The following is a 17,264-nucleotide window of genomic DNA, read 5'->3' as shown; positions in this document are numbered from 1 at the left end:
TCTTTAAAGTTGATTAATTCTTTAATATATACCTAACCAGCTACTTGTTGATTCTTGTTTGAATCATACTATATTCGTTTCAACATGTTTAAACACTTAGTACAGGAACGCCTAGTATATCGGTATAGTTAGATACTTATATTCTTGTTTCTTTATGATATAATATTATTTAAGTTATTTGAATTTTAAGATGAAGGAAATAAAAACACAAAGAAACAATAAATAATTAATTTTATTAAATACTATTATAAAAAAAAACAAACAATATGATCTAAAATACATATTAAGTTTTTCCAGCACCATGTTTAATTACACTTAATAGAGAACTTTCTTCTTCTGAAGGTGCAAAAAGATATAACTGATCGTTTACTTCAAATGGTATCAGATTTCTGAGTCCTTTAATATTTCCAGACGATTCTAATTTCCATCCGTCAATGTATTGGAATGAGTAAATTTTGTAATTATTTTCAGTTATTATAGTTAAATAAGCGTCACTTATACCAAAACCTATTAAATATAAAAATACATCTTATATTTTCGTCTTATTAATAATAATTTACACGTTTCATTACCTCCAACGTAGAATACTGACATTCCTGTGACTTTACCATCACGGAAAAATCCTTGGTAGTAATAATAATTGTTGTAATATGCATTATATTTCAAAATTTGTAGAGGAGCATCTTCGTTTGATAATATTAATAGACTATCTGCCTGTAGGACAACACCCACTGCTTTCTTGCATACATAATTTGTCCTCCGCAACATTTCAAACTAAAAATATAATATTATTCGTTTAAAGTCAGTTAAAATTAACTTTACAACAAGAAAACTAAACTAATAAATATTTCTTGTCTGTCCAGACCGTGCATCCAGACTCCAGACTCATAATTAACTAAGCCATAGATACGCCACTGGAGCGCATAATAATAAAATAATTATAATTAAAAGGACTGATGCTTAAACGATAATTACCTTTTGGGTTTCCACATTGAATTTAAATATTTCAGTATAACCCATACCTACTATATTTCCTACTACTAATATAACCCCTTGTGCTGTATAAAGTACGTAGATTGACCATACTCCTTTGGTAGGGATTTTTTGTATTACTGTTGTTGTTGACTAAAAAATAATTAAATTATTTTTTAACCGTTAATTATATGTATACTCTTTACCTTATCTTCGCTGAATTTTATCACAGTACAATCTAAATCATGTGAATCAATGGCAGGATCATAGTATCTAGCTATTACTGCATACGTTGTTACACCGATAGAAAAGAATTCTACTCCACTAATATATCCTTGGAACACTGAAGGATATATGTTAAAACTTCCTGTTGAATTATGTGACTTTCTGGTGCTCCATGTCATCGTGGACATTTCTAAATAATCCCGATTATCTGTCCTGCAAGTGAATCATTTGATGACACGAAAAAATACTTTTACTTTATTTATTTGCCTGCAGTGAGAATCTGTGCTAATACTAGTTGTTGTAAAATGTATTGTTATCGTACCATCATCATAACTATACACTCTTTGTTGTTGTTTGTTCAGGAAATGGCTCACTGAATTTTGAGGGCTTATTTCTATTGTGTATTGCACAGGACATTTACAACTCTTAGGTAGAAAGCAAGTATCGCCAACTTCTTCACTTACAATGTGGATTAATGCGTAATCTTCTATAACAGTCACCCTAGCATCTATGGTGTTTTTAATTTTGATTTGCAAGTCATCGGATTTTTCTATGTACATCAACTCGTTGGGCATATCTGAAAGTAATCGAGTTCCTTTATAAAACATACTTAATAAACTTTTTTTTGATTATATGCTTTATTCAAATAAATCTTTGTATTAAAGAAGTCTGTGTCATTTTTGGGATGTAGGGTTTTATCCAGTGTTATATACAGGGTATTCAAAAAACGCACGGCCAAATTTCAGCGGTGATTCCCAATAAAAAATAGAAATTTTTTCCTTATTAACATGGGTCCGAAAATGAATAGTTTTAAAGATACAGATTTTTAAAAACTGTAGTTATTTTAAATACCATTATTTTTATTTTGAATTTGCTGTAGGTTAGAGGTTACACTGAACATTAATGTTATAAATTATAATTTTGTTATTTAATAAATTTTTTTGGGGGTCGAGAGACCTGCAATCTGCAATGAATCGGTTTTATTTTTTTTTCTAAAACGTTCGAGAAAGGCATATGACAACAAACCGTACTAAAAACAATTGGAAAAAAAGTCAGTGGCGTATATTTGTTTTCAATTATTTTGGATAAGGCGTTTGACGTCACTGAATTTAATAATTATTTTAATTAAATCAGACCTATATTAGGCCATTATTACTAGAAACATCACTGACAAATTTCAAGAAAGTTGGCTAGAGGGTATTTAAGATATATTCATACTATTCACACAAGGTTAACATTCTTAAGAATTTTCTTCTCTATATTTTTTAATGAGGAATTACTTCCTGCATGTTTTGTAGCACTTTGTATATTTTTTGTGAGTCTTATAAGTATCCTTTATTTTTTTTGATTTTTTCCGTTATCATGAGTTTGTATAACGCAGTACGTTTACGGGGAATGAAAGAGCTTTGCCCCGATTTTAATTTGACTAAAAACACATTTCTAATAAAGTGTAAAGCTTTTTTCAATTATGAACGAAGAGATTTGTTTTTTTTAATAATCTTGGAGCACCGGAGTGCACTAAGCGATAAACAGATTTATGTATAGATAATTTATTAGTTTGTGATAAGAGTGACTTTATGGTGCCAGTTAAGCTTAAAGGGCATTAAACTTTTTTACGAGGCAAACCGCTGATGGTGATAAGATCAGTAATTTTTTCCTTCCTAATAATAAATTTATAATTGTCATAAAACTTACGCTGAAGTATCGGTATATTCTCCACGATTATGTCTCGAAGTCTAGTTGCAATACCGTATATAACTTCATTTGCAGTTGTGCTGTTGGACACATTGTTCATTATTTCCTTAATTTGCTCAAGGGGATAGTGGTTAATTGTTCTAGTAGTAACATCACCCTGTATTTCAACTGGTTGAAGAAATGTCTGTAAATATGATATATGTTATACAGGGTGGCCCATCGAAAACGTTCCGCAAGGCATAACGGCCAGGGTAATTTTTTTTTCAGAAAATTCAAAAACACGTCAATTTTGTTTGTGAGGGGGACAACTTTTGCCCCAAAAATGATTGCAAAATCTTCAACCCTCTAAGTGGGGGTGCCATCCCCCAACATTTTTCAAATGGGAAGGGGGGTCAAGTGGCACCGCAATGAAAAGAGCTTTCTATTCTCTATATTTCCCCGCTTCGTTTTTGAAAATCGGTCGAGTCATTGAGAAAATATGATTGAAATTTGAAAAGTTTATTTAAACATTTATCAGACTAAATGATAAGGATAAATTCCTTAGACCAATTTGCTGTTTTTTCTTATTATTTCTAGATGTTTACGCATTTTTTCACTTGCCACAAGGTTGAACGATCAGGTGCGGTAGTTGCTAGATAGCTGTTCTATGACTTGTACGTTGAAGTTCTTCTCAATATCGTTAAACTTTTTAACAATTATGGTGTACTCACTTGCAGAAAAAGTAGATAAAATCGAACTTTATTTTAAAAATAATGAATGTGGCAATCGGTTTGCGCAGATATTCAATGAATGCCATCCTGACAAACACCTTTATGGCAAAATTGTTCGCGATTTAGTAGCAAAATTTCACGAAACTGGTTCCGTTATGAATAAAAAGAGGCAGAGGGAAAATCCTGTAGTAAATGAAGCTATGGAGGTATTCGTATTGGGCCAAGTTGCCATGGGTAGTACGTTGAGTACAAGAAAATTAGCTAATGAGACCGCGACCGGCGTGAATCGTACAAGTGTCCAAACGATTAAAAAAACACAAGTTCCACCCGTACAAAATTCAGTTGGTACAAGAACTCAACGAAGACGATTTTGATCGTCGCGGGCTGGTATTTTGGAAATTCTATTGTAGGTCAGTTTAACGATATTGAGACCGCACCTGATCGTTCAACCTTGTGGCAAAAAAATGCGTAAACATCTAGAAATAATAAGAAAAACAGCGAATTGGTCGAAGGAATTTATCCTTATCATTTACTCTGATAAATGTTTAAATAAACTTTTCAAATTTCAATCCTTCATATTTTCTCAATGACTCGACCGATTTTCAAAAACGAAGCGGGGAAATATAGAGAATAGAAAGCTCTTCCCATTTGAAAAAAGTTGGGGGATGACACCCCCGCTTAGAGGGTTGAAGATTTTGCAATCTTTTGGGGCAAAAGTTGTCCCCCTCATAAACAAAATTGATGTGTTTTGGATTTTTTGAAAAAAAAAATATCCTGGCCGTTATGTCTTGTGGAACGTTTTCGATGGGCCCTTCTGCATCTAATAATAACGCATGACGATCGATGATAATTTCGGCAAGGTCAATGTCTAGATGTCATTTACTAAAAATTGACATAAAGCTTGTCAAAAAGTAACGCTAATTATAGAAAAATTAAAAAAGGATAGGACTTTTCCAGACATACAAATCTTATTTCCAAAAAAAGTATTTTCTTTTCGACGTATAAGGTTTGACCCCTCCAAAATTATCATCGATTGTCAATCCCCAGCCGTCTTTGACGCAGTTTTTTTTCTCGATCGTATGGTATTTTAATCTAAGAGGTTTACTTACAACAGAATTTTTAATTATTTCTTTCCTTCGAAGCATTAATGCATTCGTATGAGCTTCGGTAATATTAATTCCATTTAGGAACCCTATACTTGCATTTCCTAATATAGTAATGTCCTGTTCAAACATCTTAGGGGAGGATACTTTCTTTTCTCCTATATCGAATACCACATTTTTTATATCGATATCATTTATTTTAACTGTTTTAAGTCCTTCTGCAATGTTTTAAGATGAGTATAATTAAGTATACTTAAAACAAATAGGTACCTTTTATTTCTAGATTAGTAAAGTAAAGTATGGCGTTGGTAACTTGTGTTTCAGTTACGTTTGTTAGAATTCTATTCTGCAGAACGTTACTTAAATTATAGCTGTTGACAGATTCAACTTCTAAATTGTTCAAGACGTTGATAGTCTCAAACAGAACGTATGGTATTTCTGTAACGTTTGTTAAATCAACTATTTGTTCTGGATTTATACCTGATATAGTTTTACTCTAAAAAATAGTTTGTTTTTAATTATAAAAATTATTATTGCTCTGGTATTTCTTACAGAGAATTTATCAGTTTGCAGTCCACCAAAAAATACTTTCTTTCCTAGTATATTTGTTTTCTGAACTTCACTTTGCTTGATTATACTTTTATATAGTTGCGATATGCGGATTCTATTCAAAATGGGGGTATCAGTATTTCCTAAAACATTGGCAGTCCCTACTTCAAGATGCGAGAATAATTTTTTTCCGGCAATTTCTTGTTCTTCATCTGCATCACTTAACACAGCATCTTCAATTAATGCTGTTAAGTTGACATCGTTAATTTTATCTAAAGCTTTTACACTGTCGGTTAGTACGTGTCCATTAATGTACACCTGTAAGAAAATTAAAATACTTTGAAATAACGAGTTTTATACATTTTTTCTGTAAATTACAGGTGCCAGTATCGTGTTTTCTTCATTTTTCTTTATAGTTTTGTACATGATTCTGCCTAACAGAGATGCTTCGTCCAAAATAGATGCATTGCCGATTATTTCAATTTGTTTCCATTCTCTTGTCTGAGGATTCAGAATATTTGCTACTGCTTCTTGGATATTGCAAGGGAACATTTTCGAAATTTCCAGAGATTTTTTAAATTCAGTGTTTCGTAAAATGATACCGTATGGAACAGTTATTGTTTGAATGCCTTTGTTGTAAGTTATATCAGTAAGGTTTTCCACATTAATGTCATTAATTTTATTTACGTATAAATGCTCTGAAATGTTAAATAAATATATAAATATTTTGTTGACAGTTTTATACAATGCCTACTAGTTTTTAAATTATCAAAAGTATAATGTCCTGAAATTGTTTGATTGGATTTTCTGTAAAGTAACCTGTTGGTTAATCCAGGAAAATTTATTTTATTTATTATACGGGCACGTAGATTACATACTGTGGTTTTTCCGGGAAATTTTACATTTTTTGGCAGATCCTCATTGTCCTAGAAAAAAAATATTTTTTTACGTCTTAAAAAATATTTATAACTTACTTTTTTGAGAAATTCTTCAATATTATAATGATTTATTGTAGTAACATTTTGGATGTTATGGAGGGTTAAATTTCCCTTAATACTGATTGTTTTAAGGTCTTTATTTAAGATAATTTCTTGTAATTTTTGTGTGGTTTCGTTGATATTGTAACCGTTAATTTTATTTGTATACAAATTTTCAACTAAAAAATAATAAGTGATGTTTTTAATTTTTTTTGTTTATACTAATTCGTTATTATTACCTGTAATGTGTTTAAATTCTAGCTTAGAAATATTTAGAGGTTGATTAATTGGTAAAAGGTCTTCTTTTAATTTAGATAAATTAATTTTATTAATAGTATCTACCTCAATATCTGATATCAAATCTCCTTTGATAATTAGTTTTTTCAATTTTTGTTGATCTAAAACAAATTGGGTAAAGTTAAAAAAGGTTCGTAATTAGGTATATTATTGTGATTACTATTCAAATTATCGAAATATTTTTGAATTTTTTGACCATTTATTGTTTTTGTTGTCAAATGATTAACGTTTAGAACGTTTTTAATGTTCTTTTTTCCAGTAATGTGATAACTAAAAATAAAGAAATATTTATTTTAAAGTTAAATATAAGGGGGGTAGTTTTACGTCTTGTTGTCGTTTCTTACACCTTCTTTTGACAGTTTCTTTAAATCGATTTGTTTTTTTGGAATTGTTTCATTTAACGTAACGTTTCCAGCAAAATAGGCATTTTCAAAGGACAACGGACCCTTCAAGCTTTCGTTTTTCCTATTTATAGCAAAGTTATTCAAGGAAATATTATCCAGGAAAATCGTTGTTAGATGTGGAATTGATATACCGTTCAAAGCTTCAAAATGGACTGGTATAGACTGGAAAATTTATTTTAATTTATCCATATGAAAAATCATGTGGAAATGTTGTGTTCATACCTGATTAGTATTTTTAGTCCAATATTTGTCTAAATCTCCCAAAATATATTCGTTTCCATTAATGAAAATTGTGGTATTTGGAGTAATATTTAGACTTTCGATATACATATTTCCATTGATTACAACTTTTCCTGTGTAAATTTGACGTAAATCTGACTCGTTTGTTCCTAGGAGTCGATCACCGTCAGTCAGATAAAAATGTTTATTTAATTTTAGAAGTTCCAAATCTCCTGTGACGTATCCCTCGTTAAGAATGACAGGCCCTGGCGAAATTAAAAAATATAAAAATGGGTTATAGTAATAAAAAATACAATTAACCATTTATTATCGTTCCATTTTGGTTAAGAGGTATCGTATCAGCGATATCAATATCGTTTGTGGTATTACACTGTATATCCGAAGCTCTAATATTGTTGAACTGAATCGTGGCATTAATTACTTGATTTGTTGTTTTTGTCATTAGTTTTGTCGTATCGATTTCGTTGATGTATCTAGCATTGATATGTTTTGATGTAAGGTTAGGCACAGTAAAATTTCCTAGAATTAGAAAATAATAATTAAAAATTCCGAATAATTAAAAACACTAGGAAACCTTTAATAGTGAGATTTTCCCCAATTCTGTAAACTGAATTTATGAACTCTTGCCAGTTGATTTTGTCTATACTATCTGCTATTAAATTTTCTATGACAACATTTGAAGCAAATGAAAATTGTTGTTTCGAATTTTTGGAGTAAATATCAGCCAATAGTTTTTCTGTTGTTACCTATGCCATTTTAATTTTCTACTTAGTATTAGATCATAATAAAAAACATATGTATATACAGGGTGTTTTTAAATTAAATGAAAATAATCTTATAATTATTCAAGAGATGTTACAATTTTCTATGCAGATTCATTACATTCTTTCAAAAATCTTGAAGTACAATTAATATATTTTTTTTGTATAGTATGATTTATATACTATCATTCTACTACAATATACTCTACATATACAGGGTGTTTCAAAAAACATGTACCATCTCCGTGGGGAGATTCCTCACGTAAAAATAAGATTTATTTTTCATATCAACATAGGTCCGATTTTGCTTAGTTTCGTATCTACAGGGTATTAAAGTCTTAATATTTTTTTGATTTATTATAATATTTTCCCCAGTACTTTCAGCGTTTTGAATGAAATTTTGATGGTCAAAGTTACTATGAATGCGACACATTTTAAAGCTAAAAAAGTGTCGACATATTCACCAGGGACGTGCATATGGGTTATCACTAGAATATTTTTCTAAAAAAAGCATGTACGCTACTGACTTTTTTTTCTCTTGTTAGCGAAATAATGTAAGCAATTTAATGCCGATTAAAAGTTGTCTCTTGATACTTTGCCGATTTCGGTCTCCTTGATGAAATAAACGCAATTTTATTAATTTGCCTTGTCCCAAGTCTAACAGCAACCTTTAAAAAAATTAATATCGCTTAACTTGCGAAAGTTTTAAATAAGTACTCATTGATTCCTCATCAAAAAATGAAAAAAAGTTCCTATAAACATGGGTATGGAAATGCATAGTTTTAGAGTTACAGGAAGTTAAAATATTTTAATTTTTTTTTTGAAATTATCTTAAACTTAAATACCATTATTTTTTTATTTGCAAATGCTGTAGTTGGACTAATAGTAATAATAACTAATATTAATAATATTTAATAATAAATTAGGGAAAATGTATAATTTATTAATTTTATTTTTATTTTAATTTTATTAATAATTGTGATTAATAAAATTGCGTTTATCTCACCAAGGAGGCAAAATTCGACAAAATATCAAGAGATAACTTTTAATTGGCAATAAACGGCTTACACAATTTTGATATTAAAAAAAAGTCTGTGGCGCACATGTTTTTCTTTGAAAAATATTTCAGTGATAACCCATATGCACGTCCCTGATGAATTTATCAACAGTTTTTTAGCATTAAAATATGTAACACTTATAGTAACTTTTACCTTCAAAATTTCATTCGAATCACTAAAAGTACTTTTAAAGAAAATTATAATAAATCGAAATATTATCAAAACTTAACACCCTGTAGCTACGAAACAAAGCAGAATGGGGCCTATGTTGATATGAAAAATAATTTTTTTTACGTGAGAAATCCTCCCACGAGAGATGGCACATGTTTTTTGAAATACCCTGTATATAATACATACATTATTGATGAAAGCTATATTTGAACGATGAGTAAATACATTTCTGAACGTTTTTCTTCCTTGAACAGGCGATGAATTACTTTTTATGTATATGTCTTCTATACTTATGCCATTAATTTCTTGTGTCGTCATACTCTTCACTGACATACTATTAATTTTATACCGTCCCAGCAATCTCTGTTTTCCATTTTTAAGTAACAAATCTAAAAAAAAAATGTATTATTAAAGATTATACTTATTTTATGTTCGTACTTTTGAATAATTGATCTTTTTCTGGATCTACAATTAATATTTTTGTATAGATAGAGTCAAATTGAACAGGCCCAGTAATATTTTGATTTTTATTAATTCTAAATAAAGTCTCAGGTTTCCAAAGTTTGCCATTAAAATTTTTAAAGTCCACTGATTTAGCTTCGACGTTCCTGGTTAATATTATTGAATTTATTGTTGAAGCTAAGTTGATTATCTAAAATACATATATAATAGAAAGAGTCAGTGTCATAAATCCTTATGTCAGTTTCTTGTAAATACTTACAAGGGTACTAGAGACATTTTCATGGTGTATTTGAAAGGGTCTTATGTTATCTAGTTGGATCTTCAAGTCTCTTAATTTGTTTTCGATGTCTGTCTCCTAAAGCGTTTTAAAATAAATTAAGTATTTTTAACAAAAAAAAAACTGTTCATACTGTTTTGGTTTCGCGTTTTTTGGGTTTCTTCCTATTATTTGGTGCGTTATTAGTGAAAGAGTCGTTCATTTGATTTATTTTTATTCGGTTACCGTAAACACTCTGGTCTAAATTATTAAAACATATCCCTAGAGCGTCGGGTTCCTCAGTCTCTATAAAATAGACAAATTGAAATTTGTTTTACGACTATTATATCTAAATAATAAATTTACCTATTTCATTCGGAACTTTAAAAGACATGGCATAGATGTTTATTACCCGAGCTTGACTTAAACCGACTATAAAAGTTGTACTGTTTTCATTCCGGTCATTGTGCACGTTAATAATGACTGAGAATTTCCACGTATACTTTTTGCTCTCTTGTAAAATTATGTTTTGTTTGGGTATGTAGACTAAAGCTTTATCCTAAAAAAATCAGTGAAATAATTGTTACATTTTTATTTCATTATTAATCTTTGAACTTACTGGTTGAGGTATAACAATTAAAGGTGTTAAATTATCATATACTACCACTGATTTATCTACGTTATGTGTCCAGTGAAAAGTATTTATCAAAACCATTTGAAAACCTAAAAAAATTGGACGCAAAATTGAGGAAAAGAGTATGTCAGTGATAGTATTTAAAAAAAAATATACCGTTCCATTTGTAATATAATTGTGTTTCGTACTCTTCATATACTAAGACGTAAGAGACCTTATTTTTAATAAATACATCCATTCTTATTGGGGAATGTGTGTTCAAATACTGTATTTTCGTAATTCGTTCGGATTTGAATTCAAAAACTGACGAATGCGTCTAAAATAAGGAAACAAAAACACACAATATCAATTGTATTTTTGGAATATGGATAATTTTAAAAATTTACCTTTTTTCCGGTGACACTTTGTAGAGCAATTATTATTTCAGTGTTTCCAAATGAAAAAGAACCAAGTGCCTCTATGCTGGTTGTGTAGATAACATCCAATTCATCGAAATGTGTCTCTAACCATTTATAAATACTAAAAAATATATTATGGAAAACACAGTTAAAAATATAGGGAAATTAAAACAACTTTGGGCGCAAGTCATCAATGACACCATATTGGAGTTTGCTGGTGGTCGTATTATGATGTGCAACCAAAGTTGTTTTAATTTCCCCATATGCGTAAAATTTTTACGTGAAAGAAGCTATGTGATCAGCGTGATGTGTTGATATTGCTAAATATAAATTATCTTCATTAACAAACAACAAAGCATCGGAAACATAATTGGTAGAAATTTCTTGGACAGGTTCAGGTCGTGAAGAATCATTATTGAAAGTGAATACATACATATTATCAAGTATCTGTTGAACAATTATACTTTCTTGTTTATATTCTATTGCCTAAAATAAAATTATCTGTTTTTGTTATGTAAAAAAATAATTAGAATGTTTACCCTGAAAAGAACTACGTTGTCCTGATCGACAAAGTTATCTAAATATGTCAATTTTAAATCGTTGTTATTCTTGGTTTCTGCAAGAAATATCTCATTTCTGATGCATAAATATGTTTTGTTGAGGAAAGTAAAGGAGTTTGTGTTCATGTCTGTTCCTGAATGTTCGTAACGTCCTAAAATGTCTACCTTTACAGTTTCTGTCTCTGAAAAAAGAAATTTTTAAAAAATATTTATCATGAAATAATTATTTTAGGTTACCTTCATTTACTTCTCGAATATTACGTATTTTATCGTATATTTTGTCTCTCATAAGTTGAACTTCTTTGTTCAGATATAAATTTAGGTCTCGATCTCCACCAGGAATGCACTTAATAAAATTAGGAATATACACCCACTGGAAATGAAATTAAACTTATTTTTTAGTATCTAAATAACGTGTCACTTACCATTAAAATAAATAAATAAGTTTTCATATTTAAAACCAATTTTAAAACAGAAACCACTCGAATTCAGTTGATTTGAATTCGCACCTCGAAACTGAACTGAATAAAACCAAACTATTTTTTGTTACTTAAATATCTAGTTTTTATTATACAGAAAAAAATGCAATATATTAGGGTCTCACTCTATCTTCTGGACTATAGGGGGCTTTTTAGGATTTGTATGATTAAAAATAAAACATATTGAGGTAACCTTGTATTATTTTAATCTATAATTATAAAAGCTATTTTTTTTTGTTAATTTTGGCAACAATAAAACTAAACGGAGCAGAACTCTATTTAAAAAAGGATTAATTGCTACAGAGTTGCACAAAAAATTCGGGAAAAAAATCCAATTTATAGAAATAGCGAAAGACATAAAATTAATGTCCCAAAAAACTGTGGTGCTTTCCAATTAGCTTAATTACCAAGTACGTCCGTTTCCAAACAGGGTTCTCATTATCACTAAACGCGAGGAAATCACCGCAGGGCTGAAAAAATGACCGGCCAGATAAAACGGGGATGGGATCCAAAATGCAATACAGATTTTGCCCAAGCTAACTATTCAAAAAGGTTAATGTGAAGCTCGTAACAGTTAGGAAGGGCGTTGGACCATGTCCTTTCTTTACCCCTATTCAGTGAATAACGTTTATAATATAATATGATATCAGTAAATTTACCGCAATAATATTTTTTATTGTTAATTTTTGCTATGTAATGTTAATATAATTGATTAGAGATTTTTGAAATGAACTCCTTTACCTTTATTAACTGTATTCGCCACAAAACTAACCCTTGTACGAATTTGGACAAACATTTCAGTTGGGTTTCTTAAAATACATAGGATGTACTTTTAATATAAGTATCGACCAAATTTAGAGAAGTAAGCTTTTCGGGTATGGTCAGTATAGGTGATTAGATATTGTGAACTCACTAATTCATCTCTTCCACTCCTATTCGCCTATACATTTGAACTAGGTTTCTTAAAATATACGGGGTGTTCCTTAATGACATGCTAATATTTAGGAGGTGATTACAGTTGAGGGTTGGAACAGATCTTTTCCGATAAAATTCAAAAATTATGAATATTTTACAACCTTTAACGGGCGCCCAGACCACCGGGCCTTATGGGCCTTATGGTAAAATAGGCCCTGCATGTACTGATTTCTTTCGAAAATCGACAACTATGAAACTATGAACTCTTCCTGGACACAAACGGTACATTGTGAGACAGAAAATTGTAGAGAGAAACAAGCCCTATAACATAGGATACAACATTTTAATGAACAGTGCTTTCCATAAAATCAATAAAATGAAAAATAAACGAAATAATATGCATGTACTGATTTCTTTCGAAAATCGACAACTATGAAACTATGAACTCTTCCTGGACACAAACGGTACACTGTGAGACAGGAAATTGTAGAGAGAAACAAGCCCTATAACATAGGATACAACATTTTAATGAACAGTGCTTTCCATAAAATCAATAAAATGAAAAATAAACGAAATAATATGCATGTACTGATTTCTTTCGAAAATCGACAACTATGAAACTATGAACTCTTCCTGGACACAAACGGTACACTGTGAGACAGGAAATTGTAGAGAGAAACAAGCCCTATAACATAGGATACAACATTTTAATGAACAGTGCTTTCCATAAAATCAATAAAATGAAAAATAAACGAAATAATATGCATGTACTGATTTCTTTCGAAAATCGACAACTATGAAACTATGAACTCTTCCTGGACACAAACGGTACACTGTGAGACAGGAAATTGTAGAGAGAAACAAGCCCTATAACATAGGATACAACATTTTAATGAACAGTGCTTTCCATAAAATCAATAAAATGAAAAATATACGAAATAATTGCATGTACTGATTTCTTTCGAAAATCGACAACTATGAAACTATGAACTCTTCCTGGACACAAACGGTATATTGTGAGACAGAAAATTGTAGAGAGAAACAAGCCCTATAACATAGGATACAACATTTTAATGAACAGTGCTTTCCATAAAATCAATAAAATGAAAAATATACGAAATAATATGCATGTACTCAGGGCCTATTTTTCATCTGGTCGGGCCCTAAGGTGCAAGCAAAAATTCGGGCCCTCTTTTCTGATAAAATTCAAACATTATGAATATTTTACAACCTTTAACGGGCCTCCCAGACCACCGGGCCCAAGGCCCGGGCCTTATGGGCCTTATGGTAAAATAGGCCCTGGGTTGGAACCTTTGGTGTTACACAGCAAAATAAACACTAAATCACCACAATACACCAAAACATTTTTACTTTCACACTGGATGCGCGTTTCGCTAACCATGTTAGCATCATCAGCGGATGATTATAAACTCATTTTTATAATCATCTTCAGTTTATAATCATCTGCTGATGATGCTAACATGGTTAGCGAAACGCGCGTCCAGTGTAAAAGTAAAAGTGTTTTGGTGTATTGTGGGGATTTAGTGTTTATTTTGCTAGGAGGTGATTCTTGGACCTATTTTAAGAAAAAAACTTCATATGAAACTATGTCCTAAACATCTTAACTTTTCAGATCTATCTCTGATGTTATATTTGATATCCATGTATCAATATGCTTATTTTGATATACAAAAAAATTGGTTTATTTCTTAATTTCCTATGCCTAACCTAACCTAACCTAACTTAACCACACAACAGTCACCGCATCAGATTTTCAGCGACTTGACCCTGAAGTAAACTGACTTTAATTTTTTAAGCAAAAACTATGCGTCCGACGAAAAAACATCCCGAGATAAAAAATGTTGAAAAATGAATGGAGATTTTGTAAATAATTCTTATTTTAAGAGTAGTCAGTGGTGTACCACTTTTTTCTCCAAAAATATTCAATGTAAAACCCGTATGGACGGCACTGGTTGATATAAATAAAATTCTTTGTACATCAAAAAAGGTATTTGGATGCATAGAAGACGCGTATTAAGTTTCATAAAGATATCTTTAATAAACTCAGAGTTATTATGAAAAAGGTGTTCTTTTTAGAAAATTTTACCACCCTGTATCTCCGAAATTAAGATGTTTAGGACATACTTTCATATGAAGTTTTTCTCTTAGAATAGGTCCAAGGATCACCCCCTTAAATAATATGTCGTTAAGAAACACCCTGTACGTAAATATCTTTTAATATTCCAAATTTAGACGTGTACACACATGTAAGGTTTCATGTACACTTTTCAAAGCATGTAGACTTTTTTATATTTTTATAAATTCTAAAAGTACATAAAATTTTCTATAATTATTGAAGTATTCATAATTTTCTGACGATTATGGTGATTTTTTCGACCTTTTTCCTATACATACAGTCATGAAAATTGGTGATTTGATCAAGTTAGAAGATTCTGATAAAAACTTCTCTTATTATCTAATAGCGCACTTGTTCTTGTCAATAATATTTTGACAATTCGTGTTCCCACTGTATCGGGTGGAGCGTGAAAAAATTGCGTGTGGATTAAATAGTCCCGCATAACAGCCTGCTTTCATTTAATAGATATTAATGAGGTCTGTTTTGATACATATTAGGATGATTGCCAGCAATTCCCAATGAACGTTCGTACGCGAAAGAATGGCCATGATATAATGCTGGTCCGGGTGAGTGACAGTCTAATCTTTCAGTGACATATACCGAGGTTCGTTTATAAATGACCACCGATCACCACATGCAAATAATATGTAAATGCTTCGCCCCGGCTTAGCCGCTACGGATATAGGAAAGGGTAGACCGAATCTGTGTTTTGTTCGTGTTTACGTACAGGGTCCGCAAAACGAACAATAAAATATTTTCTATTTTGTACACTACATTTAATAAATCTTAATAAAAAATTATTATCATTTTGGCTATTTATTAAAAATGTCTAAAAAATAATACACATTGTCAGTAAATTATGAAAACATCAGTACTTGTAGTAACATTTCATGTATTTTATTATAAAGGGTGAATCTTAAATAAGTGCAAATATTTTCAGGGCTGGTAGATCTCGATAAAAGAAACATATTTTCTCTTTACCATTTTTCAGATAAGGCCAAAATAACCTAGTTATTTAAGTTTGAAAATTAAAAAAAAAATGATTTTTTTGAAAAAAATTTGAGAGCCACTGGATTTTTTCTGTATTTGCATCCCTTTTATTGCCGTAACCATAGAGTATAGCCGTAACTATGGTAATATCAGAGATTAAGAAATTAAACCGTGGGAAAATTTACGGTGAACAGGCAGTTCCAAAAAGTTTTCGAAAAATATACAGAGAAATTTGAAGAAAATGCACGATTTTCAACATCTTTTTTAGCGAAAAAAACCTCATAGACGTGTTCCTGGGGTCGAAATATACCACCCCTAAAAATATTTGCACTTATTTAAGACTCACCCTGTATAGAGACATATAAATGTTTAAATGCTTTGATTTTATTTATATAATTTAGAAAATTGGTTTTATGAACCCTTGTTTTTCAACAATTTTTTTATCACGATGAAAAAAAAAAACGCCATCCACACCTGAAACTGTGCTTGCAAGGCCTACTGGTCCATATTATTTACTTAGTCAGAAGACAGTAGTTTTATCAATAATTATCTTTAACAAAACTGTCTCAAAAATTAAAGTTTGATTTAAAATATACTTCTTTATATTTTTGTATTATGTTTGAAAACCAAACCAATTGATATATAGCTTTTAATTATGATTTACTAATGCCTATTTATTTACAACATCAAATTATCCAAGTATTGAAACACTAGCAACATATTTCATAGAGACAACCTACACACCGTTTCAACCAACGCACATCGGAGGGCTCCCAACTTTTGTGCTACCCTGTTTATTGCCCTCATGTCCACTCGGCAGACAAAAAGACGGGATTGTACGGGGTGAGAGCCCTGCTGACCACCCACTGACCGATCTGTGGGAATATGCTCAATTCCGGTTTAACCCCATCATTTAACTTAATCAAGTTTTTATTGTAATTAAATCGATTCATTTCATTAGAGCCATTTACTAAGTGCTTACTTTAGCTCTAAATGGAATTATTATCATTAGTTTGCGTCAGAAATAAAATAGATTTGTTCATCTGAATTAAATTTCATTTTGTTTTAATCAAAATTAGTTCAATGAATTTGTATTCCAAAGTTACAATTATTACAGGGTGATCCGAACTGTATTCCGGAAACTTCGGCAGTATGTTCTGCTGATAAAAACAATTAAAAAAGTTCGTATAAATGTGTGTCTTAAAATGCGTAGTTTCCGGAGATACAGGGTGTACAAATATCTTTTTATAAGTAACGTCAATATTTGGATG

General features: G+C 30.6%; 1 protein-coding gene across 1 annotated transcript; it reads right to left on the bottom strand.

Moving 5' to 3' along the window:
- Positions 1-216: 216 nt before the first annotated feature.
- Positions 217-11,988, bottom strand: LOC115882382. The gene is made up of 30 exons (XM_030900430.1): positions 11,898-11,988; positions 11,710-11,845; positions 11,452-11,654; positions 11,193-11,398; positions 10,901-11,033; positions 10,671-10,830; positions 10,500-10,603; positions 10,247-10,439; positions 10,035-10,186; positions 9,884-9,979; positions 9,601-9,814; positions 9,349-9,551; positions 7,747-7,918; positions 7,473-7,691; positions 7,155-7,417; positions 6,853-7,094; positions 6,689-6,798; positions 6,471-6,629; positions 6,229-6,410; positions 6,009-6,180; positions 5,633-5,952; positions 5,258-5,572; positions 4,976-5,201; positions 4,712-4,923; positions 2,893-3,076; positions 1,465-1,774; positions 1,179-1,410; positions 976-1,125; positions 573-774; positions 217-507 (listed from the first exon to the last, which is right to left on the bottom strand). Exons 1-30 carry the CDS (start codon positions 11,922-11,924, stop codon positions 284-286), a joined length of 5,721 nt encoding a protein of 1,906 aa, XP_030756290.1. The 5' UTR covers positions 11,925-11,988; the 3' UTR covers positions 217-283.
- Positions 11,989-17,264: the final 5,276 nt, after the last annotated feature.

The sequence above is a fragment of the Sitophilus oryzae genome, unplaced genomic scaffold (assembly GCF_002938485.1).
Source record: "Sitophilus oryzae breed Bouriz unplaced genomic scaffold, Soryzae_2.0 scaffold_177_pilon_pilon, whole genome shotgun sequence".
In the NCBI taxonomy this organism is placed as follows: Eukaryota; Metazoa; Arthropoda; class Insecta; order Coleoptera; family Curculionidae; genus Sitophilus; species Sitophilus oryzae.
This window is presented reverse-complemented; position numbering and strand designations above follow the sequence as displayed.

Coding starts and splice junctions, on each gene's coding strand:
- LOC115882382 (XM_030900430.1), bottom strand. CDS start 11,924: ATGAAAACTTATTTATTTATTTTAATG. Junction 10,831..10,900: donor AAAGTGTCACCGGAAAAAAG/GTAAATTTTTAA, acceptor TCCTTATTTTAG/ACGCATTCGTCAGTTTTTGA. Junction 1,126..1,178: donor TAAAATTCAGCGAAGATAAG/GTAAAGAGTATA, acceptor ATTATTTTTTAG/TCAACAACAACAGTAATACA.